The following is a 20,297-nucleotide window of genomic DNA, read 5'->3' as shown; positions in this document are numbered from 1 at the left end:
TGTTCCTTTCCCACTTGAAGACCTTCTTCTACTTCACCACCCAGCTTTGTAAAACAGTTTGTGGTGTCCTTTCCCAGAACCCTAATTGCTTTCCAGCGCTTCTAGACTAAAAACCTAAGCCACTTATCATAGACAGAATCCTTGCTTTTGTCCTCATCTATTCTTTTCCTTTAATTGTTATTATAAAGGTGGGATCTGCAGAAGGGTTACAGTTATATAACTCAGGTAATGAGTACATTTCTTTTTGGACAGTTTCACCCCTTCCCTAACCTACTCTTTACCCTTTCCAGCCCTGCTAGGAGACCCTATTTGTGGACATCCCATGCTCTAGGACAGGACTTATTTCCCAAGCCACTCTCCTCTTGCTTTTTCCTGTCACATACATTTTCTCTCTCCCCACAATTATAACTATATAGTCATGATCCTGTGGTCTTGCCCTCTTTCCTACTCCTCTGTTGAATTCTCATCCTTAGAGATTGAGTTCCATATAGATCTCCTCCTTTTGGAGTCATTGTGCCTTTTGTGTCTTTTGCCTCTTCCTCATGCACCACTAATGGTGCTGTCTCTTGCCCAGTGTCTGAGCCCCCCAAGATGAATGACAAATGTATTATTAACTGAGGAAGTCTAAATGTGTAGGCCTCTGTGTCTTAAGGCTTGTTCTGATTTTGAGGTCATTTCTCATCTTTTGGCAGAGCTCCTGCCTCTCTGAATGACACAAGCATGCTCCACGACCCCTGCCTGGGGACATTTGGAGGACCAGTGTTCCCGTGGCTTGTCCTAGGAGGCTATGATGGTGAGTGAGGAAAGCTTCCGCTTCTCCTAGTTGGTGAAAGCAGTCCTGGTTCTGTCATTAGCAGCCAGGTAATTTCAGAGATTCCAGAGGTTTTGTGATCTTCATAATTTCTTCTCTTTTGAATTCCCCAAGTAACTCCTTTGGTTTTGAGTTTTATTCTGGGCTTAAAAGAAGTGGGCCAGACATGGTGGCAAATAACTATAATATCAGTACATGGAAGTCAGAAGTAGGAGGGTCTCAAGTTCAAGGCCAGCCTGGGAAGTAATGGGAAAAAAAATTAGAAAAGGAAGAGGTTATACTAACTTGTATAGGTTACACATGAGAAGTTGTCCCAGGCAAAGCCATTTCCCCAGGGTAATGCAGCTGTGTATATTCCTGAGTGTTCAATTCTAAGCATATCTTGGGCCCTAGAAACTCACCTAGAACTTCTGGGGAGTCTACACATGCACTCACACGTGCACACATGTACATATGTGTATGCACACACACATACATACATATACACACACAGAATGATGAGGAAGCTATATGTGAAGTTGAGGAAAATTCGAAGTTGATCAATTTTTTTTTCTCCTAAATCAGCCAGGACAAATGGGGACACTTTTCTCATGGAAAGAGCAATTTGCTGCCAGGTCAAATGGGGCATCCATTCACGCAACACTTTTGGCATCTGAAGCCTAATTGCCAGTTCAACAGGTTTTTCCTCAGCCAGTTAAGATGCCAGATAGGTTTTCCTCACCTTGCTCAAGGCAGGGGAACTTGTGATCCGTATTTAAACTTTATTTATTTATTTTGCCAGTCCTGGGGCTTGGACTCAGGGCCTGAGCACTGTCCCTGGGGGCTTCTTTTTTGCTCAAGGCTAGCACTCTGCCACTTGAGCCACAGCGCCACTTCTGGCCGTTTTCTGTATATGTGGTGCTGGGGAATTGAACCCAGGGTCTCATGTACACGAGGCAAGCACTCTTGCCACTAGGCCATATCCCCAGCCCCGTATTTAAACTTTATTCTGTCTCATATTAATACGTCTCTAGTGATGTGAAAGGGTGGTGTTAGCAACAGACCAGCCATAGGGAAACGTAAATTTGATCTTTTCCTTTTCCTCCCATCAAAATGAACTCCAGAAAGATCAAGCATTGTAAAAAGTGAAACTTTAAAAACAACCAACTGGCAGAAAGTACAGCAGGAATTTTAAGCTCTGTTTTTAAATAGAGGAAGCATTCCTAAGCAAGACAGAAAACTCAGACAGAAGCCACTAAAGAAAAAAAAAAAAACCAAATGAATTTGATCACACTAAAATCGGAAATTCCTTTGTTAAAGTAGAGACACAAAGGTGTTTTGTTTAAGCAAGGAGCTAGATAAAAGACAACATTCTCAATTGGGGGGGGGGACTTAATCCAAAAGAAAAGTGATTGAAAGTAAACAAAAGAAGCAATACAAATAGCTTTTGTTTATTTTGATGGCACTGAAGTTTGAACTCAGGGAATAGTGCTTGCTTGGCAGGCTACACCCTCAACCCTAAGCCATTCTCCCTAAATATCTTTCTTTTGGTTTTGTTTGTTTGTTTGTTTGCGCCAGTCCTGGGGCCTCAACTCAGGGCCTGAGCACTGTCCTTGGCTTCTTTTTGCTCAAGGCTAGCATTCTCCCGCTTGAGCCACAGCGCCACTTCTGGCTTTTTTCTATATATGTGGTGCTGAGGAATCGAACCCAGGGCTTCATGTATGGGAGGCAAGCATTCTACCACTAGGCCATATTCCCAGCCCCTAGTGTGTCTTTCTATTCCCAGCCCCTAGTGTGTCTTTCATTTTTATAGAGAAAATGAATGTCTTGCGCACTCCTGTTGGGAAAATCATCTCATTTTATCTTTCTGTCCAAGAAATTGACAAATGCCTAAGAGTTAATAAAGTCTATGTTGGTGAAAGCACAGACATCTTTGTGGTTGGTGGAAATGTAAATTGGTTACTGGAATGTAAACTCTAGGAAAGAAATAATTTTTCTCTCTGGCTCCCTGATGTATCCACAATACTTAAAATTCCTGGTACAAAAGAGGTCTGAGTAAATATTTTCTTGAACAAAGGGATCAAAATTAGTACCGCCTCTTTGGAGAGCTGTTTGGGAGAATTTATCAAAATTAGAAATGCAGCCAGGCACCATTGTCTTACACTTGTACCCCTCACTACTCAGGAGGCTGAGGTCTGAGGATCAAGGCTGGAAGCCAACCCAGGTAGGAAAAGCCATGAGACTCTTATCTCCAGTTAACTAGCAAAAAGTAGAGGTGTGGCTCAAGTGGTAGAGTTCACACCCCAGTACTATCACAAAAAAAAAAAAAAAAACACATTACTTCTTACATACTAAAGTTCAAATGAGACGGTTAAATTATACTAGAAAATATACTGCAGAAATAATCAAGAAGCTTTACATACTAAAATGGAATAATCTCTTAAGATACAAAAGGATGTTTTTCTTGATATTTTGAGTCAGGGTATCCCTGTGTAGCCCAAGCTGGACTCAAACTCGACATCCTCCTGCTTCAGTCTCTCTTAGCTGGGGTTACAGGTATACCACCACACCCTGCTCCAGGACACAAACTTTTTAAATGGCACATGTACAGCAGTCTATTGTTTCTGTAAATAAGGACAGGGAATAGGATGCATGGGTGTCACTTGTATGTGCATGGTACATCTCTAGAACAATTCATAGCTAACCCCAGTCTAGGAAGGAGAACTAAGAATAAAGGAAGGCTTGGGGAAGGGGAGAGAATTTTCACCAAATACCCTCTTCTCTGTTAGACACTTTTACCATGCATATACTATGCCATTAGGAACAGTTAACAAAAACTGGGAGAGAGTGAGGGAAGGAGTGAACATTGTTCAAAAAGAAATGTACTCTTTATGTGACTTATGTAACTGTAACCCCTCTGTATATATTACCTTTACAAAAACAATAAAAAATGCAAAGAAAGAACAGTTACCATTCTCTAATATACAACTTGCCCAGCAAGCCCAAGGCCCTGAGTTCAAACCCTCAGTACCACACAAAAAATGAAAAATAGCCTTTCCTAATATTGACTGTGCTATCTAATTTTCTACATGCCTGTACTCTTCTTTTTTAATATAATTTTATTGCTATTAAGATGTTAAACAGAGGAGGTTATGGTTTACCATCTCATAAGTCAGATGAGTACATTTCTTTTTTTTGGACAATGTCATCGCTTCTTTCACCTTCCCCCCAAGATTTCCCCTCCCATTCCTGCCTACAAGTTACATAGTTCATTTTGCACATAGTGTATACTTAATAGCATGATTGTATTTATCCTCCCATTCTCCCTTTCCATGTCTTTCCTTTGCCCCTGTCAAAAGGAAATAAAAAGAAACAAATACCACCACCACCAAAACAAACCCTGTTTTCCCCCTCCATATGTATCTAATTTTCTGCATGCCTGTACTCTGCTTATGGACATCACATTTTTCTTTTTTAGATCAAAACTACAACAATGCCACTGCCCTCGTGATTACCTTCCCTGTCAACAATTACTATAATGACACAGAGAAGCTCCAGAAGGCCCAGGCCTGGGAAAAAGAGTGAGTGTCTCACAGGGGTAAACAAACTGTCTTTGTATTTGGGAAACTGAACATTTGCTGTGAGCATTTGAACTTTATCCTCTAAATAAGCCACTGTCAGATCTAAGTTATATAATTTTTCCACTGGGTTTAGTGGTGCTAAGAAGCAGCCTTCTATTTAACAATAGAAAGTTTAAACATGTATTCTTACACAAGAATGCATAACTATGCAAAGTGGCCCTTGCTTTTTTTCAAAACAGCAAAATTGGGAACACCCTGAATGTGCAGTAGTTAAATATGAGTATAGTAGTATGTGGTCATTAGAAAAACGTGAATAGTTTGAGGCCTTGAGGCAAAATCAGCATATTTACCTGTGTTGTGTGTTTCTGGCCTCTAGAAAATGAAAAGACTTAGGAGAATGGGGAATTTTTTCTCTTCACCCTTCACTTTTTGTGTATATGTGTTTGACAGTACTGGGCCTTTGAATTCAGGGCCTGGCACTGTCTCTGAGCTTTTTGCTCAAGGCTAGAGCTCTGGAGCCACAGCTCTATTTCTGGCTTATCAGTGGTTAATTGGAGGAGATAAGAGTTGATAGAGGCTGAGATCTGAAGATTGTAGTTCAAAGACAGCCAGGGCAGAAAAGTCCCCATGAGAGTCTCATCTCTATTCAAAACTCTTATGAGCACTCAGAAACCAAAAGTGAGTGGCTCAAAGTGGTAGAGTGCTAACCTTGAGCAAAAGTACTCAGGGACAGTGCCCAGGCCCCAAGTTCAACCCCCATGACCAAAAAACAAAAAAAAGTTAATAGATTTTCTTCCCCAGGTTACTTCAAACTGTGATCCTCAGATCTCAGCCTCCTGAGTAGCTTGGATTAGAGTCGTGAGCCCGGCAGCACCCAGCTACCTCTTTTTTTTTTTTTTTTTTTTAAAGTTTTATTCCTAAACCATGCACTCACTGAAGTTATGCAACCCAGGTTGGAGTTGAAGTTCGATTGTGGAGAACTTGCTTGGCATACATGAGCCCCTGGATTCCTATTCCCAGTACCTATGACTATTCCCAGGCCTACGACTGATGTAGTATGCAGTACAGTGGTCGTGGTTCACATACATGATCAACCATCACCACAGTCAGTTGTAGAACATTTGACTATCTTAGAGTGAATGACTGTTCTCTTTAGCTATCACCTGCCTCCCTTTCACACAAGGCCTTCAGCAACCACGGATTTTCTTCTTGTGTGCATGTTCTGGACTTCCATGTGAACAGAAAAATATTTGTGAATTTTCATGTCTGGCTTCTTCCACTTAGCATAATATTTTAAAGGTTCACCCATGCTGTGACAATGTTTCAGTATTTTATTCCTTTTTATGACCATATAATATGACTATAGCACATCCTATTGTCAATTCATCAGTTGCTATACATTTGCTTTGCTTCTGGCTTTTTGCTATTATATATAGTGCTGCTGTCATCAATCTTTTCTGTGGATGCAAGTTTTTATTTCTCTTCCATACCTAAGAGTACAGTTAGTTGCTGGGTCATTTGGCAACTCTACCTTTAATTATCCAGAAGGATTGCTAGATCCACATCTCTGGCACAACTTTTTATTGTTGTATTTTTCCATTCTAGCTATCCTAGAGCAAAGTGGTATCTCATTGTGGGTTTTTTTTTATTTTTAATTTTCTTGATGATTAAAGATTTCAAGCACATTTTCATGTGTTTATTCTTATCTTCCTTCAAGAAATGTCTCTTCATATCCTTTGCTCATTTTGGGGGGTTATTTTTATTTCTGAGCCATAAAATATTTATATATTCTAGATAGAAGTTTTTTTATCAGGAAGATGATTTCCATTTTCTGCACTTCTGTGTGGTTTTGGCTTGTTTTCTTGATTTTTTTTGTGATATTCGATTTTATTTGTTCATTTTTTGCTAGTACTAGGGTTTGAACTTAGTGCTTTGAGCTTACTCAGGTTATTGGCTGAGTTTGCTTCCTCAACTGCAGCTCTACCGCTTGAACCACACCTCTAAGCTGTCTTTTTGCTGATTATTTTGGAAATGGAGTGTGGACTTTTCTGCCTGAACTGGCTTTGAACTCCAGTCCTCTAGATCTCATCCTCCTTAGTAGCTAGAATTACAGACCTGAGCACTAGTGCCTGGCTTTTTGTGGTACTCTTAATGACTTTTAGAACACAGAAATTTTTAATTTTGATGAAGTACAGTTTTCTTTGTTGCTTGAATTTTTGGTGCCTAATCCAAAGACATCTATATTTGCTTGTGTTTCATAGTTTTAGATCTTCCAATGAAGTCTTTGATCCATTTGAATTAATTTTCTGTATAATGTAACTTAAAGGTCCTTGTTTTATATGTTGCTATCCAATTGTAGTAGACCATTTGTTGAAAATATTTTTTCCCATTGAGTGAAGTGCCTTTGCATCAATATCAGAAGTTAGTACAGTGACTCATACCTATGATCCTACCTACTACAAGAGACTGAGATCATAAGACTGTTGTTCATTTCCAGCCTGTGCAAAAAAGTTTACGAGACCCCATCTCAATCAGTAAATCCTGGGCATGGTAGTATATGTCTGTCATCCCAAGAAAACATAAATGGGATGACTATAGTCCAGGCTGGTCTGGTGTGAGACACTATTGGAAAAATAACTAAACAGCACAAGTGCACAAGCCCCTGAGTTCAAACCCTACTACTGTTGGGAGGAGAGATTGGGAAGGAGGGAGAAAGAAGCAGACTTCAAGATCCAGTTTGAAAATTTGATTTCATGAGTATACATATTTATTAAAAATACACTTCATGGGGGCTGGGGATATAGCCTAGTGGCAAGAGTGCCTGCCTCGGATACACGAGGCCCTAGGTTCGATTCCCCAGCACCACATATACAGAAAACGGCCAGAAGCGGCGCTGTGGCTCAAGCGGCAGAGTGCTAGCCTTGAGCGGGAAGAAGCCAGGGTGCTCAGGCCCTGAGTCCAAGGCCCAGGACTGGCAAAAAAAAAAAAAAAAAAAAAATACACTTCATGTAAGCCCATCATACTAGTATGTAACTAATCACAGCACTTGGGAAACTGAGGCAGGAACATCACTTGAACTCAGGAGTTCAAGAACAGACTGAACAACATAGAGAAATTCTGTCTTAAAAAACAAAATATATATGTATGTGTATACTTAATTTAGATATATTTTTTAGTTTTAAAAGAGGCATGAAGTAATTTTAAAATAGTTTCCTTTTTGATGCTTTTTTTAAATTAATGTATTCATTGTATAAAAGGAGTGAGTCTATGGTGACATCTAAAGATATCTTCAAAGATAGTCTTGAAGGCTGGGCATGTAGCTCAGGCATAGAGCACTTAACCTTGCTTGGGTGAGGCCCTGGTTTTGATCCCTAGCACTACCAATAATAACAATAACAACAACAACAACAACAATAATAATAATAATAATAGTGTAGACAGCCTGGCGAGAACCTTGGCTATAGTGTGAGATTTTCTTCTGCACTCCATTGTAGAAGACCCTCATGCAGGACAAGGCGAAGTCAATGTAGCCTCCATGTCATAAAGTTGAGAAGAAGTCTCTTACTTATCTGCCATGTAGTTTTAACTAAGAATGTAATTTTTGCTTACTCTTTAGACTTATTAACTTTGTGAAAAACTACTCGAATCCAAATCTCACCATTTCTTTCACTACTGAACGAAGTATCGAGGATGAACTGAACCGTGAAAGTAACAGTGATGTCTTCACTATTGCAATTAGCTATGCTGTCATGTTTCTGTACATCTCCCTTGCCTTGGGGCACATCAAAAGCTGTGGCAGACTCCTGGTAAGTGTGTGTTTAGGGGGTAATTGATAATGCAAAGAGTTGTGCATGGTGGTGCACACCTATAATCCCAACTATTCCAGAAGACAGAAATTAGGATTATGGTTTGAGGCCAGCCCAAACTAAACAGCCAGACCCTATCTTAACAAACAAGCTGGGAGTGGTGGTACCCAACTCTAATCCCACCTACATGGGAGGTATAAGTTGGAGGATCCTAGACCAAGGCCAGCCTAGGCAAAAAGTATGAAACCCTATCTGAAAAATAAATAAAGCAAAAAAGGACTAGGTTATGGCTCAAGTTTTAGAGCACCTGCCCATCAGATGTAAGGCCTGAGTTCAAATGCTAGTACTGTCAAAAAGAAAGCATGGAGTGTTAGGAGTTCACACCTGTAATCCTACCTACTATGGAGGCTGAGATCTGAGGTTCACAGTTCAAAACCAGTCTGGACAGAAAAGTCCATGAGACCCTGACCTCCAATTAACCATCAGAAAACTGGAAATGGCACTGTGGCTCAAAGTAGTAGAGCACTAGCTTTGAGCAAGAACAGCTCAGGGACAGTGCCGGGCCCCAAGTTCAAGCCTCACAACCAACAAAAAAGAAAGAAAGAAAGAAAGAAAGAAAGAAAGAAAGAAAGAAAGAAAGAAAGAAAGAAAGAAAGAAAGAAAGAAAGAGAGAGAGAGAGAGAGAAAGAAAGAGAGAGAGAGAGAGGAGAGGGAGGGAGGGAGGGAGAGAGGGAGGGAGGGAGGGAGGGAGGGAGGGAGGGAGGGAGGGAGGGAGGGAGGGAAAAATGGCAATGAACAACCTGGGTTGTCATAGTTTTGCCTCTACTTATTCTTAATTTATTATGTCAAAACTGTCTTAGAATTATTGTTCTTTTTGATACAAACTTAACTTTGTGAAACATTTTTGGTTTCTAAATCATGTTCTTCAGTTGCAATTTTTTGGTTCATCTTATATCTGTGGTATGTTTCACTTAATGCGGAGTGTAAAACCATGAGGGCCTACTATTAGCAAATGCAACTGAAAGTCCGCTGATGGTTCCTGCCCTGTCCTTGCTGGCAGGTGGACTCTAAGATCTCCCTGGGCATCGCGGGAATCCTCATTGTGCTGAGCTCCGTAGCCTGTTCATTGGGAATCTTCAGCTACATGGGGACCCCACTGACCCTCATTGTGATTGAAGTCATCCCATTCCTGGTGCTGGCGGTGGGGGTGGACAACATCTTCATCCTTGTGCAGACTTATCAGGTACGTGTCACCTGCTGGAGCTCAGCTCTGGCCAAGAACTGGGCTCTGTTGCTAGCTGTTCAGCTCTACCTCTCTGGGCACAGTGAAGATCTGTTCTGTCCTTTCCCAGCATTTGTGTCCTTGTTTACTTCTGCACATTTTGGTGATGGAATAGACAAAGTGAGAATTTGGTTTTAAATAGTATTTTCCTCACATGTGTGCAATAAGAGGATGTGAATATTACTAAAATGATTCTCAGTATGGATGACTGACGATGGATTTGTTCTGTCCTGACATGCCACTACAGGTCAGCTGGGCACCAATGATTCACACCTATAATCCTAGCTACTCAGGAAGCTGAGATCTGAGGATTGTGGAAAAGGCACAAGGTCAACACATGTAGATGTAATGTGGCCGATGGAGAAGTGTAGCATGCCAGCTATACATGAAAAATCCAAGCACAGGCCAAGTTCAAGCCCCAGTGTTACACCATTGAGACACAAGAATGACTTAGTGTTCCAGCCTCTGGCAGTCTGTGTACCACATTTTCTAATGATGTGATGGAGTCTTTCTCACTTTTCCCACTGGTAGCTAAGCCAATAGTGCAAAAGTACTCTGAATCAATTAACCTGAGAACTTTAGGCTCCCTCATCAAAGTTTATACGATTTGGAGATAGTGCTAATCATCTATGCATCCTTTTTAGTTAGTACAAGGTAGCAAGGAGGTGACATCATTGCTGACTGAGCAATTCTAATGTTGGGTATTTTGATTTTTTCTTTAAGAGAGATGAGCGTCTTCAAGGGGAAACCCTGGATCAGCACCTGGGCAGGGTTCTGGGAGACGTGGCTCCTACAATGTTCTTGTCTTCCTTTTGTGAGACATCGGCATTCTTCCTTGGTAATTATGCTTTAAATTGCTGGGGAAAAGGCACTGATTGGGTTTCTGAATATACTCTTTGTGTTGCTTCCTTTTGGAAACTTTTCCTTCTTTGAAAAATGGCACTGAGTGGACCACAAGAAAAATAGGTGGCAGTGACATGAGTGTGATTTTACAAATGTCTCCTTTGTCACTATAAGTTTAGGACAGTGTTGCAGTTACATCTCAGAGCAGCGTGACACTAAGTAGCAGGCAGGAGCTTGTGGATGGGATGCTCTGCCTTTGTTGTCAGACAGTCTCCTCTGCCATGCACACCGTCTTTGGGGAACAGCCTTGTTAGTGAGCTTTGCACCATACCTCAACACAAGAAGCCAGGATGAATGGGGACAAATTTCAAGAAGATACCACCAAGGTGACAAATTCAGGAGCTTGCTTGCCCCATCTCTAAAGCTTAGAGGCACTTGGCACCTCCACAGAGAAGACTAAATTAGAACCTCACCATCCAGAAAAGATACATGCCACCACTAGTTGCCTGCATGGCCACCATGTCCCCGCCACTGAAGGATCGCTCAGGTGGCACCTCTCTCAGCACAGTTGCAGCAGCACCATGTTGTTGCTCTTCAGTTCCACAACGCAGTGCACTTTCCACACCTGGGCCCTATTGTAGTGAAGGTAGTGAAACAGAAATGCCCTCTGCTCTCTTGTGAGAAAATCAGTGCAAGTGTGGTAGTAATAACTGAGACTGTGCCTCAAGGTTGGTGTGCCCTTGGCAAAACAGCTGGGACAGAGTGCTGGGCAATGACAGATAACCAACCTAGGGTTGCAAAGTCTCGATTCTTCTTTTCTAGAGTTGTGAATTTAGATATTTTGTGTAAATGCTATCTCACTGTGAAATACTGGCAACCTATTTGAAAATACTTTTCACACAAAAGTGGATCGGTGTGTGTGGGCCAGGCAGGATGCATATGATATGCCATCTTGCAGTTTTTAAGTCCTGTCCCATACCTTTGATTGTAAATTATCTCTAACAATAACTAAATTGAGAGATTAGATTATTAATACATCATCAGATGGAAAATATAGTCCCCCTCTTCTAAAATTGGAGCATACTAGGTATTATAAAAACGGCCTATACGTGTGATGATCAAATCCTTGTGTGTCTGTGTGTGTGTACGCATGTGTGTGTGCTGGCATGGGCACTGGTTTTAGGGCTTGAACAGTGTTAAGGGCCTGAACACTGCCCCGAGCTGCTTTGCTCAAGGCTAGCACTCTACCACTTGAGCCATAGCTCTAGCTTCAGCTTTTTGGCGGTTCATTCAAGATAAGAGCTTCACTGACTTTCCTGGCTTTGAATCGCCATCCTCAGATCTCAGCCTCCTGAGTAGCTAGGATTATAGGCATGAGGCACCAGCACCTGGCTGTGATGACCAAATCTTAATCTACACAGATTTACCAGAGACCTTGGTAAGTTCAGTAGAATGAGATTTGAATTCCCTTGTTTTGGTTAAGTAAGATGGGATGGGGCCTAGAAAGCTACTTCCCAAGTACTCTAGTTCTGAAGTCATTTTTTAAAAACGCTGAGCTCATAGGATCTGCTTTTCTTCCTTTTCTGATGTGACAGCCATGCAGAAGGTGGCAGTCCTGGTGGCTTGAGCTTCCTTGAATCTATGTATTCACTTGAACATAAGACTCACATGACTACAGAGTTCTCCTCACAGCTTTCTCTCCCTGTAGGCGCCCTGTCAGTTATGCCAGCTGTTCATACTTTCTCCCTGTTTGCGGGAATGGCCGTCTTAATTGACTTCCTTCTTCAGATTACCTGTTTTGTAAGCCTCTTGGGGTTGGACATTAGGCGGCAGGAGGTGAGTTATCAGGATCCTAAGCTACTTACTTTGAGCATACAGTCTGGATTAAGAAACCAGAGAATTGTCCTGTGACCTCTTTTCCTCTCCATCCCCTCAGAAAAATCGGCTGGACATCCTCTGCTGTGTCAGAGGCGCCCCAGATGGAAGAAGCGTCCAGGCCGCTGACAGCTTCCTGTTTCGTTTCTTCAAAAACTCCTATTCTCCATTTCTGCTGAAGGACTGGATGCGACCGATTGTGGTATGAGCTTTCCTGTGGCTTCTCTCTCTTCTCCCCAAACATGTGTCACATGTCTTGGATGAAACCACACAACTTGGGAGGGACGGGTCTGACAGCTGTTAGTATGTATGCACAAATGCAAAAGCAAGTCTGCACAATTAAGTCTTTCCCAAGCAAGATTTTATGTCAGTATAAGCAATAGCTTTAAGTTTTTATTTAATCAATGCCAAAATCTTGTTTTTATTTTGAAACAATTATACACTGACTGTTGCAAAGATAGAACAGATGGGTCCCAGGTTTTCTTCACCTGGTTTCCTGAAATGGCCTGTCCTACAAAATTATATTTCACTACTACAGTATCAGACCATTTTTGGTGTGGGGGTGGGGTTGCTTGGGACTGAACCTCTCACATGCTAAGTACATGTTTTGCACCAAGCTTAACCTCAAACCAAGAATGTGACACTTGCACAATGTATCACTATGTGTGGCTCTATGATTTTTATCACTTGTCTGGGTTCTTTCACTTTCATTGCATGCAAGATGCACACCTGTCTCCTGTAGCACCTGCGCTCAGAGCCCCCAGCACCACACATAGTTTATATACATGTAGCTATCACAGAGCATTTATCATTTCCCTACTAAAAGAATATAGTTTCTAAGCTAAGAGAGAGTAAGTGACTCACCAAACATTGCTCAACTTGGAGGCATCAAGAGCCAGAATTTGTACCCAAGAACTGCAGTCCTGTGACCTCAACCACTACCCTAAACTTCCTGTTGACATAGCATGTCATTTAAGCTTACTTTTTCATTTTGGAAAAATCCTTATCTGAGATTGAGAGCTATAACACAGTGGTAGAGTATTTGCCTAGTATTTTTCAAGGCCCTAGGTTCAATCTCCAGTAAAGAAGGGTAGGGGGAGAGAGTCCTGCTTTTTGTGTGTATGTAAGCTATTTCTGGTTGGTTTTGTGGTACTGGAATTTTGACTACCACTTGAGCAATAACTTCATTTTTGTTTTTAAACTCATTGTTATGCTTAGCAATTGTGGCCTTTTTCCCCCCTTACAGATAGCTGTATTTGTGGGTGTTCTGTCGTTCAGTATTGCAGTTGTGAATAAAGTGGAAATTGGATTGGATCAATCTCTTTCAATGCCAAATGTAAGAGGTTTTCTTTTTTACTCTGTGTAGCATGTGTGTGGGCACCAATGCCTGTTTCTAAACATAGACAGGTGCAAGGAAATGGCAGCTTTTTCTCCATTGAGTGAGAGCCACAAAGCTGCAGTGTGGGTCGCCTCGGCCTTCTCAACTCTCATACTGCCCTTTGGAGCATAGATGTAGAATGTGTATGGCTGGCTCCGAGATTAGCTTACAGCGGGGCTGCTCTGATTGGGGTAGCAGGAGGAGCAGCATGGGTCCCAGGGAGTGACAATCACCAATCTAGGCCTCCTGGTGCCCTCTTTATTCTTAGTGATCATCATCTTGCTTAGGACCATTAGAACGTTCATCCTCTCTCTCCTCATTGGTCTTTCAGGACTCTTACATCATCGATTATTTCCAATCCCTCAAGCAGTACCTGCACTCGGGCCCACCTGTATACTTCGTCCTGGAGGAGGGTCACGATTACACTTCCCTGCAGGGGCAGAACATGGTGTGCGGGGGCATGGGCTGCGACAACGACTCCCTGGTGCAGCAGATATTTAACGCGGCGCAGCTGGACAACTAGTCAGTACCCAGCCACCTGGTCCTCTAGTGCTTCACCCAAGGGGCTTTTGGCTCCAATTAGTTTGAGCCTGAAGTTTCTTACTGAAAATAGGTTTTCTTTTTTTTTTTGGCCAGTCCTGGGCCTTGGACTCCGGGCCTGAGCACTGTGCCTGGCTTCTTCCCGCTCAAGGCTAGCACTCCGCCACTTGAGCCACAGCGCCGCTTCTGGCCGTTTTCTGTATATGTGGTGCTGGGGAATCGAACCTAGGGCCTCGTGTATCCGAGGCAGGCACTCTTGCCACTAGGCTATATCCCCAGCCCCTAGGTTTTCTTTTTAAAAGTTTTTTTTTCTTTTTAAAAAAGCATGTTAACGTGAGCTTTTAGCTAAGCAAAACCTTTCAAAGAATTTGTTTACTACTTAGTACCTTGAAAGGCTTTTTAAGTTATTTTGAAAAAATTAAGTGCTAGTTTTTATTTTGACAAGTACAGAAAAGGAGGTTAAAGGAACAGAAATTAAAGACTTCCTCTGTGTGGGGCAAGTTGTAATTTTCTCTCTCCTTTTCTCTAGTACCCGGATTGGCTTTGCTCCTTCATCCTGGATTGATGATTACTTTGACTGGGTTAAGCCACAGTCTTCCTGCTGTAGAGTCTACAATAGCACTGACCAATTCTGCAATGCTTCCGGTACTTTCTCCTCTTCTTCCAGACCTTTCTTTTTTTTTTTTTTAGCATTATTTACCAGTCATTTTCATTTTGCCTCAGTTTATGTGCCAATGCTGGCTCTCATTTCCTTTTCATTATCACTTTTCTCAGTCATTCACTCTAGTTTGCTAATAGTGGGGTTTTACCTAGGGTCTACTATGCTAAATGCTCTACCACTTGAGCCATGCCTTCTGTCCAAGATGAAACTATTTAATTATTAAGTCTTTTGAAGTATAAAAGTCACATATGGCTGAAGCTTTTGGACTAGGGAAAGGTTCAGGAAATACTTTCCTTCATTCTTTAAATGTTTTGTTTTAAATCTGGAGGCCCATTCTTCTAACAGTTTGCTCCCAACTCTTTCACCAGTGGCTGACCCTGCATGCGTCCGCTGCCGGCCTCTGACTCCCGAGGGCAAACAGAGGCCTCAGGGTGGAGACTTCATGAAATTCCTGCCCATGTTCCTTTCTGACAACCCGAACCCCAATTGTGGCAAAGGGTAAGTGCCATGGAACTGCGCTGGCTAAACATCTACTTCAGCTTTCATTTGCAAAGGAAAACTCAGAAGATTAGATTGAGAGTTGACGGGAAAGGGCCTCTTTCCTACCCTGTTTCAATCCTGTGAATTAAGAGGAAAATTCCTACTGGTTTTCAACAGATTTCATCCTAGCCTAGGCACTGGTATCTTATGCTGCTGTCTCCTCCTCCCTGGATATTGAATGGGACAAATTTCTGTGTATATTATGAGGAGCGGATAAAAAGAGGATAGACGTGCAGGAATTCCAGAGTATGAAAAAAAATCCAGTCTGTCTTATTGTGCCAATGGGTATAAGGGGCCACATCTTTGCTTTGGTAATGTCATCACAGGTTAAGGTTTAGACTGTTACCCCACCATGCTCCTTGCCAGCCAGGCCATGTGTCATTCCACTATCCAGCAAATCCCCAGATATCTGGCCCAGAAATAGTAAAGATGGCTAGAAGGCTAGAGGTTGAGGTCATACAATGTATATGAGGAAAACTTGGTTTCTGTAAAATTCTATGTTTACCCAGAGCCCTATGTCTTAAGTGTCCTAGCCAGACACATAATCCTCACACCTGTAATCCTAGCTACTCAGGAGGCTGAGATCTGAAGATCACTATTCAAAACCAGCCCATGTAGAAAAGTCCCAATGAGACTCTTATCTCCAGTTAACCCCTCAAAAACTGGAAGTGGTGCTGTGGCTCAAAGTGGTAAAGTCATGCTCTTCCTGATACCCATGGCTCTTTCTCAGGGGACACGCTGCTTACAGCTCAGCAGTGAACATCCTTGACAATGACACTAGTGTAGGAGCCACGTACTTCATGACCTACCACACCGTGCTTCAGACCTCCGCTGACTATATCGATGCCATGAAAAAGGCTCAACTTGTAGCTAGTAACATCACCAAAACCATGGGCATGAAGGGCAGTAATTACCGTGTGTTCCCATACAGGTAAAGTGGGGATTTTACTAACAAGGGTTTCCTGGGAAATGGGTCTAACTTGGGGGGGGGGGGGGGGTTGCTCTGGTGGGATACTAGCCTTAAGCTTTGGTTTATACTCCTGCGCCATCCTGAGACCCAGAGAGGAAGTGCTGGATTGGTGGCTCAAGATTTTGAGTCTCTACCAAGGTGTGAGAGGTGCACACAACTTGACCTGTGCTGTCACACCAGAGAGCCCTGTTAGGAAATCGCGTGGGCCAGGCGTGTTTGTAGAGCAGGCCCACTCTCTCAGCTGCAGCTGATGGAACCCCTGCCTGGTCATGACTAGAATAGGCAGACTTTTCATTTATTAAAGTTGTGTGGTTTTGTTGTTTTGCCCTGCCAAGAAAACTATTATGTATAAAATTTGAAAAATAGAGAAAGATAAAGGAAACAAGTGTTTTCCTAACCGACCACTGTGATCTTGCCTAAAGAATAAAGGCCTACATTTTTTTTTGGGGGGGGGGGTTGGGGGAATGGGATTAAGGAAGGGGAAAAGTAGCCTGGGATAGTTCTCAGAACAGATACAGAATTTGTTTCCCAAAAAATACTGTGGAAAATTTGTTGTAAATGTCTATAGGAATATATCCATTTTATATACAATTTTATAGCAGTTTATAAAATGCACACTTTGGGTCATTATCAGGCACTCCTTCAGTTGTCGGGGCCCATCAGAGAACCCACTGAGTTGTTCTGGCTGAGTCACACACAAGCTAGGGAGGGGTGCTCAGTCTCCAGTGGTATGTTGGGTTGCGTGCCAGGGAACAGGTGAGCTCCTGGGAGCCAGTGCACATGGTAACAAGGTCCTTCTCTTCCTCCCCAGTGTGTTTTACGTCTTCTATGAACAGTACCTGACCATTATTGATGACACCATCTTCAACCTCAGCATGTCCCTGGGATCCATATTTCTGGTGACTACGGTGGTCCTGGGCTGTGACCTGTGGTCTGCGGTCATCGTGTGTGTCACCATTGCCATGATCCTGGTCAACATGCTTGGTGTTATGTGGCTGTGGGGCATCAGCCTGAATGCAGTTTCCTTGGTCAATTTAGTGATGGTGAGTCCTAGCCTCCTCTTATTTTGTCCCAAGTCCCTGTATCACCTGTGGGGGTTGATTCCACATATGCTCTGACGGCCCCCTCTTGCTCCCGGTGCCCTGAGGGCTGAGATGAGCACTGCAGAGGGCAGGGCATGAGAGTACCAAGGGAGGGTCCTCTGGAGGTAGAAGCTCAGCACTCACACAGTCACCTCAGCACGAGGGAGGCTGAGGTAGGAAGAGCTCAAGTTTCCGGGCAGTGTGGGCTATGCACTAAAAAAAATGAATAAAAAAGCCACTGTGTAATACTGAAGATCTAGATCGTGTGAGACTTTCAAAGGCAGCAGAACACCTCTTCACTGTGTCTAATGAACTGCAACTCCTAAGATCACAGCTGTTTTGTTTTTTTTAATCCCATTTTTTTAATCCCATTAAGAAAGATGCTCTATCTTGATGGTCCAGCTTACTTCTACTTGCTAATAGCCCTGTAGAAACCTTCTGAAGTGCTGTGAAATAAATGATATTTGTGCTCAAAAAAAAAAGAATTTCTATTTATTTAGTTCTTCTAAACCTTTTTTTTTTTTTTTTTTGGCTAGTCCTGGGCCTTGGGCTCAGGGCCTGAGCACCATCCTGCTCAAGGCTAGCACTCTGCCACCTGAGCCACAGCGCCCCTTCTGGCCGTTTTCCATATATGTGGTGCTGGGGAATTGAACCGAGAGCTTCATGTGTAGGAGGCAAACACTCTTGCCACTAGGCCATATTCCCAGCCCAACCTTTTTTTTCTTTTTGCATCTTTTTTTTTTTTTGGTAGTCCTGGGGCTTGGACTTGGGGCCTGAGCACTGACCCTGGCTTCTTTTTGCTCAAGGCTAGCAATCTGCCACTTGAGCCACAGCACCACTTCTGGCTTTTTCTGTTCATGTGGTGCTGAGGAATCGAGCCCGGGGCTTCATGCATGCTAGGCAAGCACTCTACCTCTAGGCCACATTCCCAGCGCTCCTCTAAACCTTGGTTGCAGCCATAGTAACTAGTGTGTCATGTGCCTGTACTAATGGAAATGTGATTAAGATTAGTTCCAGTCTTTTGGCCTTTATTCTGAAGGTACTGGAAAGGCTTATAATGACAGCAGTGTCTATTGTTGGTTTACGAAGTTGCCATTCCCTGTGGAACCTTCTCTACCACTGCCATAAAGTACTAAAGATTATGGTTGCTAGTTGCTAGTGGAAAGTGAAACCTGCATGTGTGCTCTCAGATGGGGAAGTCTTAGAATGATAAGCATGCAAACTCTTCTATCAAAGCAAACCAGAGTGTGGGGTCTAGAATGCTCCAGCTTAGGTGTATGACAGGGTGGCAGGAGTTATACTGTGCAGGAGGGGCTGTTTAAGGCTCCTCCAGCACCAGGTGCCTGGTAACCTGCCTGCTTTGGATGTTCAACTGGGAAAGGTCATTGTAACTTTCAGAAGCACTTTATTCCAGAGCTGTGGCATTTCTGTGGAGTTCTGCAGCCACATAACAAGAGCATTCACAGTGAGCAAGAAAGGAAGCCGCGTGGACCGAGCTGAAGAGGCCCTGGCTCACATGGGGAGCTCTGTGAGTGTCTGCCTTAGGAGTGTGGGCAGGTGGGGCAGCATGCAGGCTGCCCAATGACTCTCAAGAAGAAACTAAGTTCCATGGATTAAATAGAATTTGGACTCATGCAGCAGCCCCACAAAATGGCTATCTCCTGTACAGCCCACAAATTCTTTAGAACTTGGCTTGTTTGGGCGACTTTTTGTTTTGCAGGGGGTTTTTTCCTTGCCAGTCCTGGGCCTTGGACTCAGGGCCTGAGCACTATCCCTGGCTTCTTTTTGCTCAAGGCTAGCACTCTGCCACTTGAGCCACTTCTGGCCTTTTCTATAGATGTGGTGCTGAGGAATGGAACCCAGGGCTTCATGTATACAAGGCAACCACTCTTGCCACTAGGCCATATTACCAGCCCTGGGCGACTCTTTTCTTTTAGGCAGCAGAAAAACTAAAAGAAGTTGGATTTGAGAGTGCTAGAAGCCAGGGCAGTGTAGTGACATGCAAGGAAGCCACTGTGCTCCAAGACCAGTGATAAAGTGTACTTGATGTCTGGGTCCTTAGGCCAACTGTATATAATGGAATATAGACCTGTGATACTATAAAAACACTTCAAAGTGTAATGATCTCAGTCACCCATAATCCAGACACTGAGGAGGCTGAGGCAAGAGAATCACAAGTTTCAAGCCTGCCTGGACTATATAACCCTGTATCAAAAAAAACCCCACAAAAACCCTAAAACTTTGTATTAGTTTAGAGACAGAAGATGCTATATCTATGAGAAACACAAAGCTTTTGCCCTTAAAATGCCTTCTTCAAACTTTTCCTCCAGGCTCATAGAAGAACAGCAGGTACAACAAATGTGGGGAGAACAGTGTTACACTCAGTAACTCAGAAAGCTGTCCTACAGTATGTGGTTTATCTTGAAGGCGTTGTATATGGAGATATGTTAATTGTGCTAATAATTTCTCTCTCCATTTAGGTATTCAGTGGAATCACACTTACAAAATTCGGAGGGATTGTAGTGCTAGCCTTTGCCAAATCTCAAATTTTCCAGATATTTTACTTCCGGATGTATTTGGCTATGGTCTTACTGGGAGCCACACATGGACTCATCTTTCTCCCTGTCTTACTCAGTTACATAGGTGAGTTATTTTAACAGGTGGCCTGGGAGGATGTATGTTACTAAAAGAAAATGTCTTGGAACATTTTTTACAACTACTTGTACTAATGTTCATCTGGTCAATATTGCTGAGTAAAATCTGTCTTGAAGAGGGTAAAAACAGCCAGGTGCCAGTGGCTCACATCTACCTACTCAGGAGGCTGAGAACCAGAGTATCGCAGTTCAAAGCCATCCTGGGGGGCTGGGAATATGGCCTAGTGGCAAGAGTGCTTGCCTCCTACACATGAAGCTGTTGGTTCGATTCCCCAGCACCACATATATGGAAAAC

At 42.9% G+C, this 20,297-nt stretch overlaps 1 protein-coding gene across 1 annotated transcript in view; it reads left to right on the top strand.

The window, feature by feature from the left end:
- Nucleotides 1-20,297, top strand: part of Npc1 (NPC intracellular cholesterol transporter 1) — a 53,846-nt gene that overhangs the window by 31,932 nt on the left and 1,617 nt on the right. Inside the window, exons 10-24 of the mRNA XM_048363640.1 lie at nt 693-793; nt 4,269-4,371; nt 7,988-8,177; nt 9,238-9,420; nt 10,183-10,297; nt 12,011-12,138; nt 12,239-12,379; nt 13,424-13,513; nt 13,887-14,077; nt 14,625-14,740; nt 15,125-15,254; nt 16,027-16,227; nt 17,078-17,309; nt 18,763-18,876; nt 19,829-19,991. Of these exons, the coding sequence (XP_048219597.1) occupies nt 693-793; nt 4,269-4,371; nt 7,988-8,177; nt 9,238-9,420; nt 10,183-10,297; nt 12,011-12,138; nt 12,239-12,379; nt 13,424-13,513; nt 13,887-14,077; nt 14,625-14,740; nt 15,125-15,254; nt 16,027-16,227; nt 17,078-17,309; nt 18,763-18,876; nt 19,829-19,991 (2,198 nt within the window). The remainder of the gene's footprint in view (nt 1-692; nt 794-4,268; nt 4,372-7,987; nt 8,178-9,237; nt 9,421-10,182; nt 10,298-12,010; nt 12,139-12,238; nt 12,380-13,423; nt 13,514-13,886; nt 14,078-14,624; nt 14,741-15,124; nt 15,255-16,026; nt 16,228-17,077; nt 17,310-18,762; nt 18,877-19,828; nt 19,992-20,297) is intronic.

The sequence above is a fragment of the Perognathus longimembris genome, chromosome 15 (assembly GCF_023159225.1).
Source record: "Perognathus longimembris pacificus isolate PPM17 chromosome 15, ASM2315922v1, whole genome shotgun sequence".
NCBI lineage: Eukaryota > Metazoa > Chordata > Mammalia > Rodentia > Heteromyidae > Perognathus > Perognathus longimembris.
The sequence above is the reverse complement of the archived record's forward strand: the minus strand, read 5'-3'. Positions and strand labels throughout refer to the sequence as shown.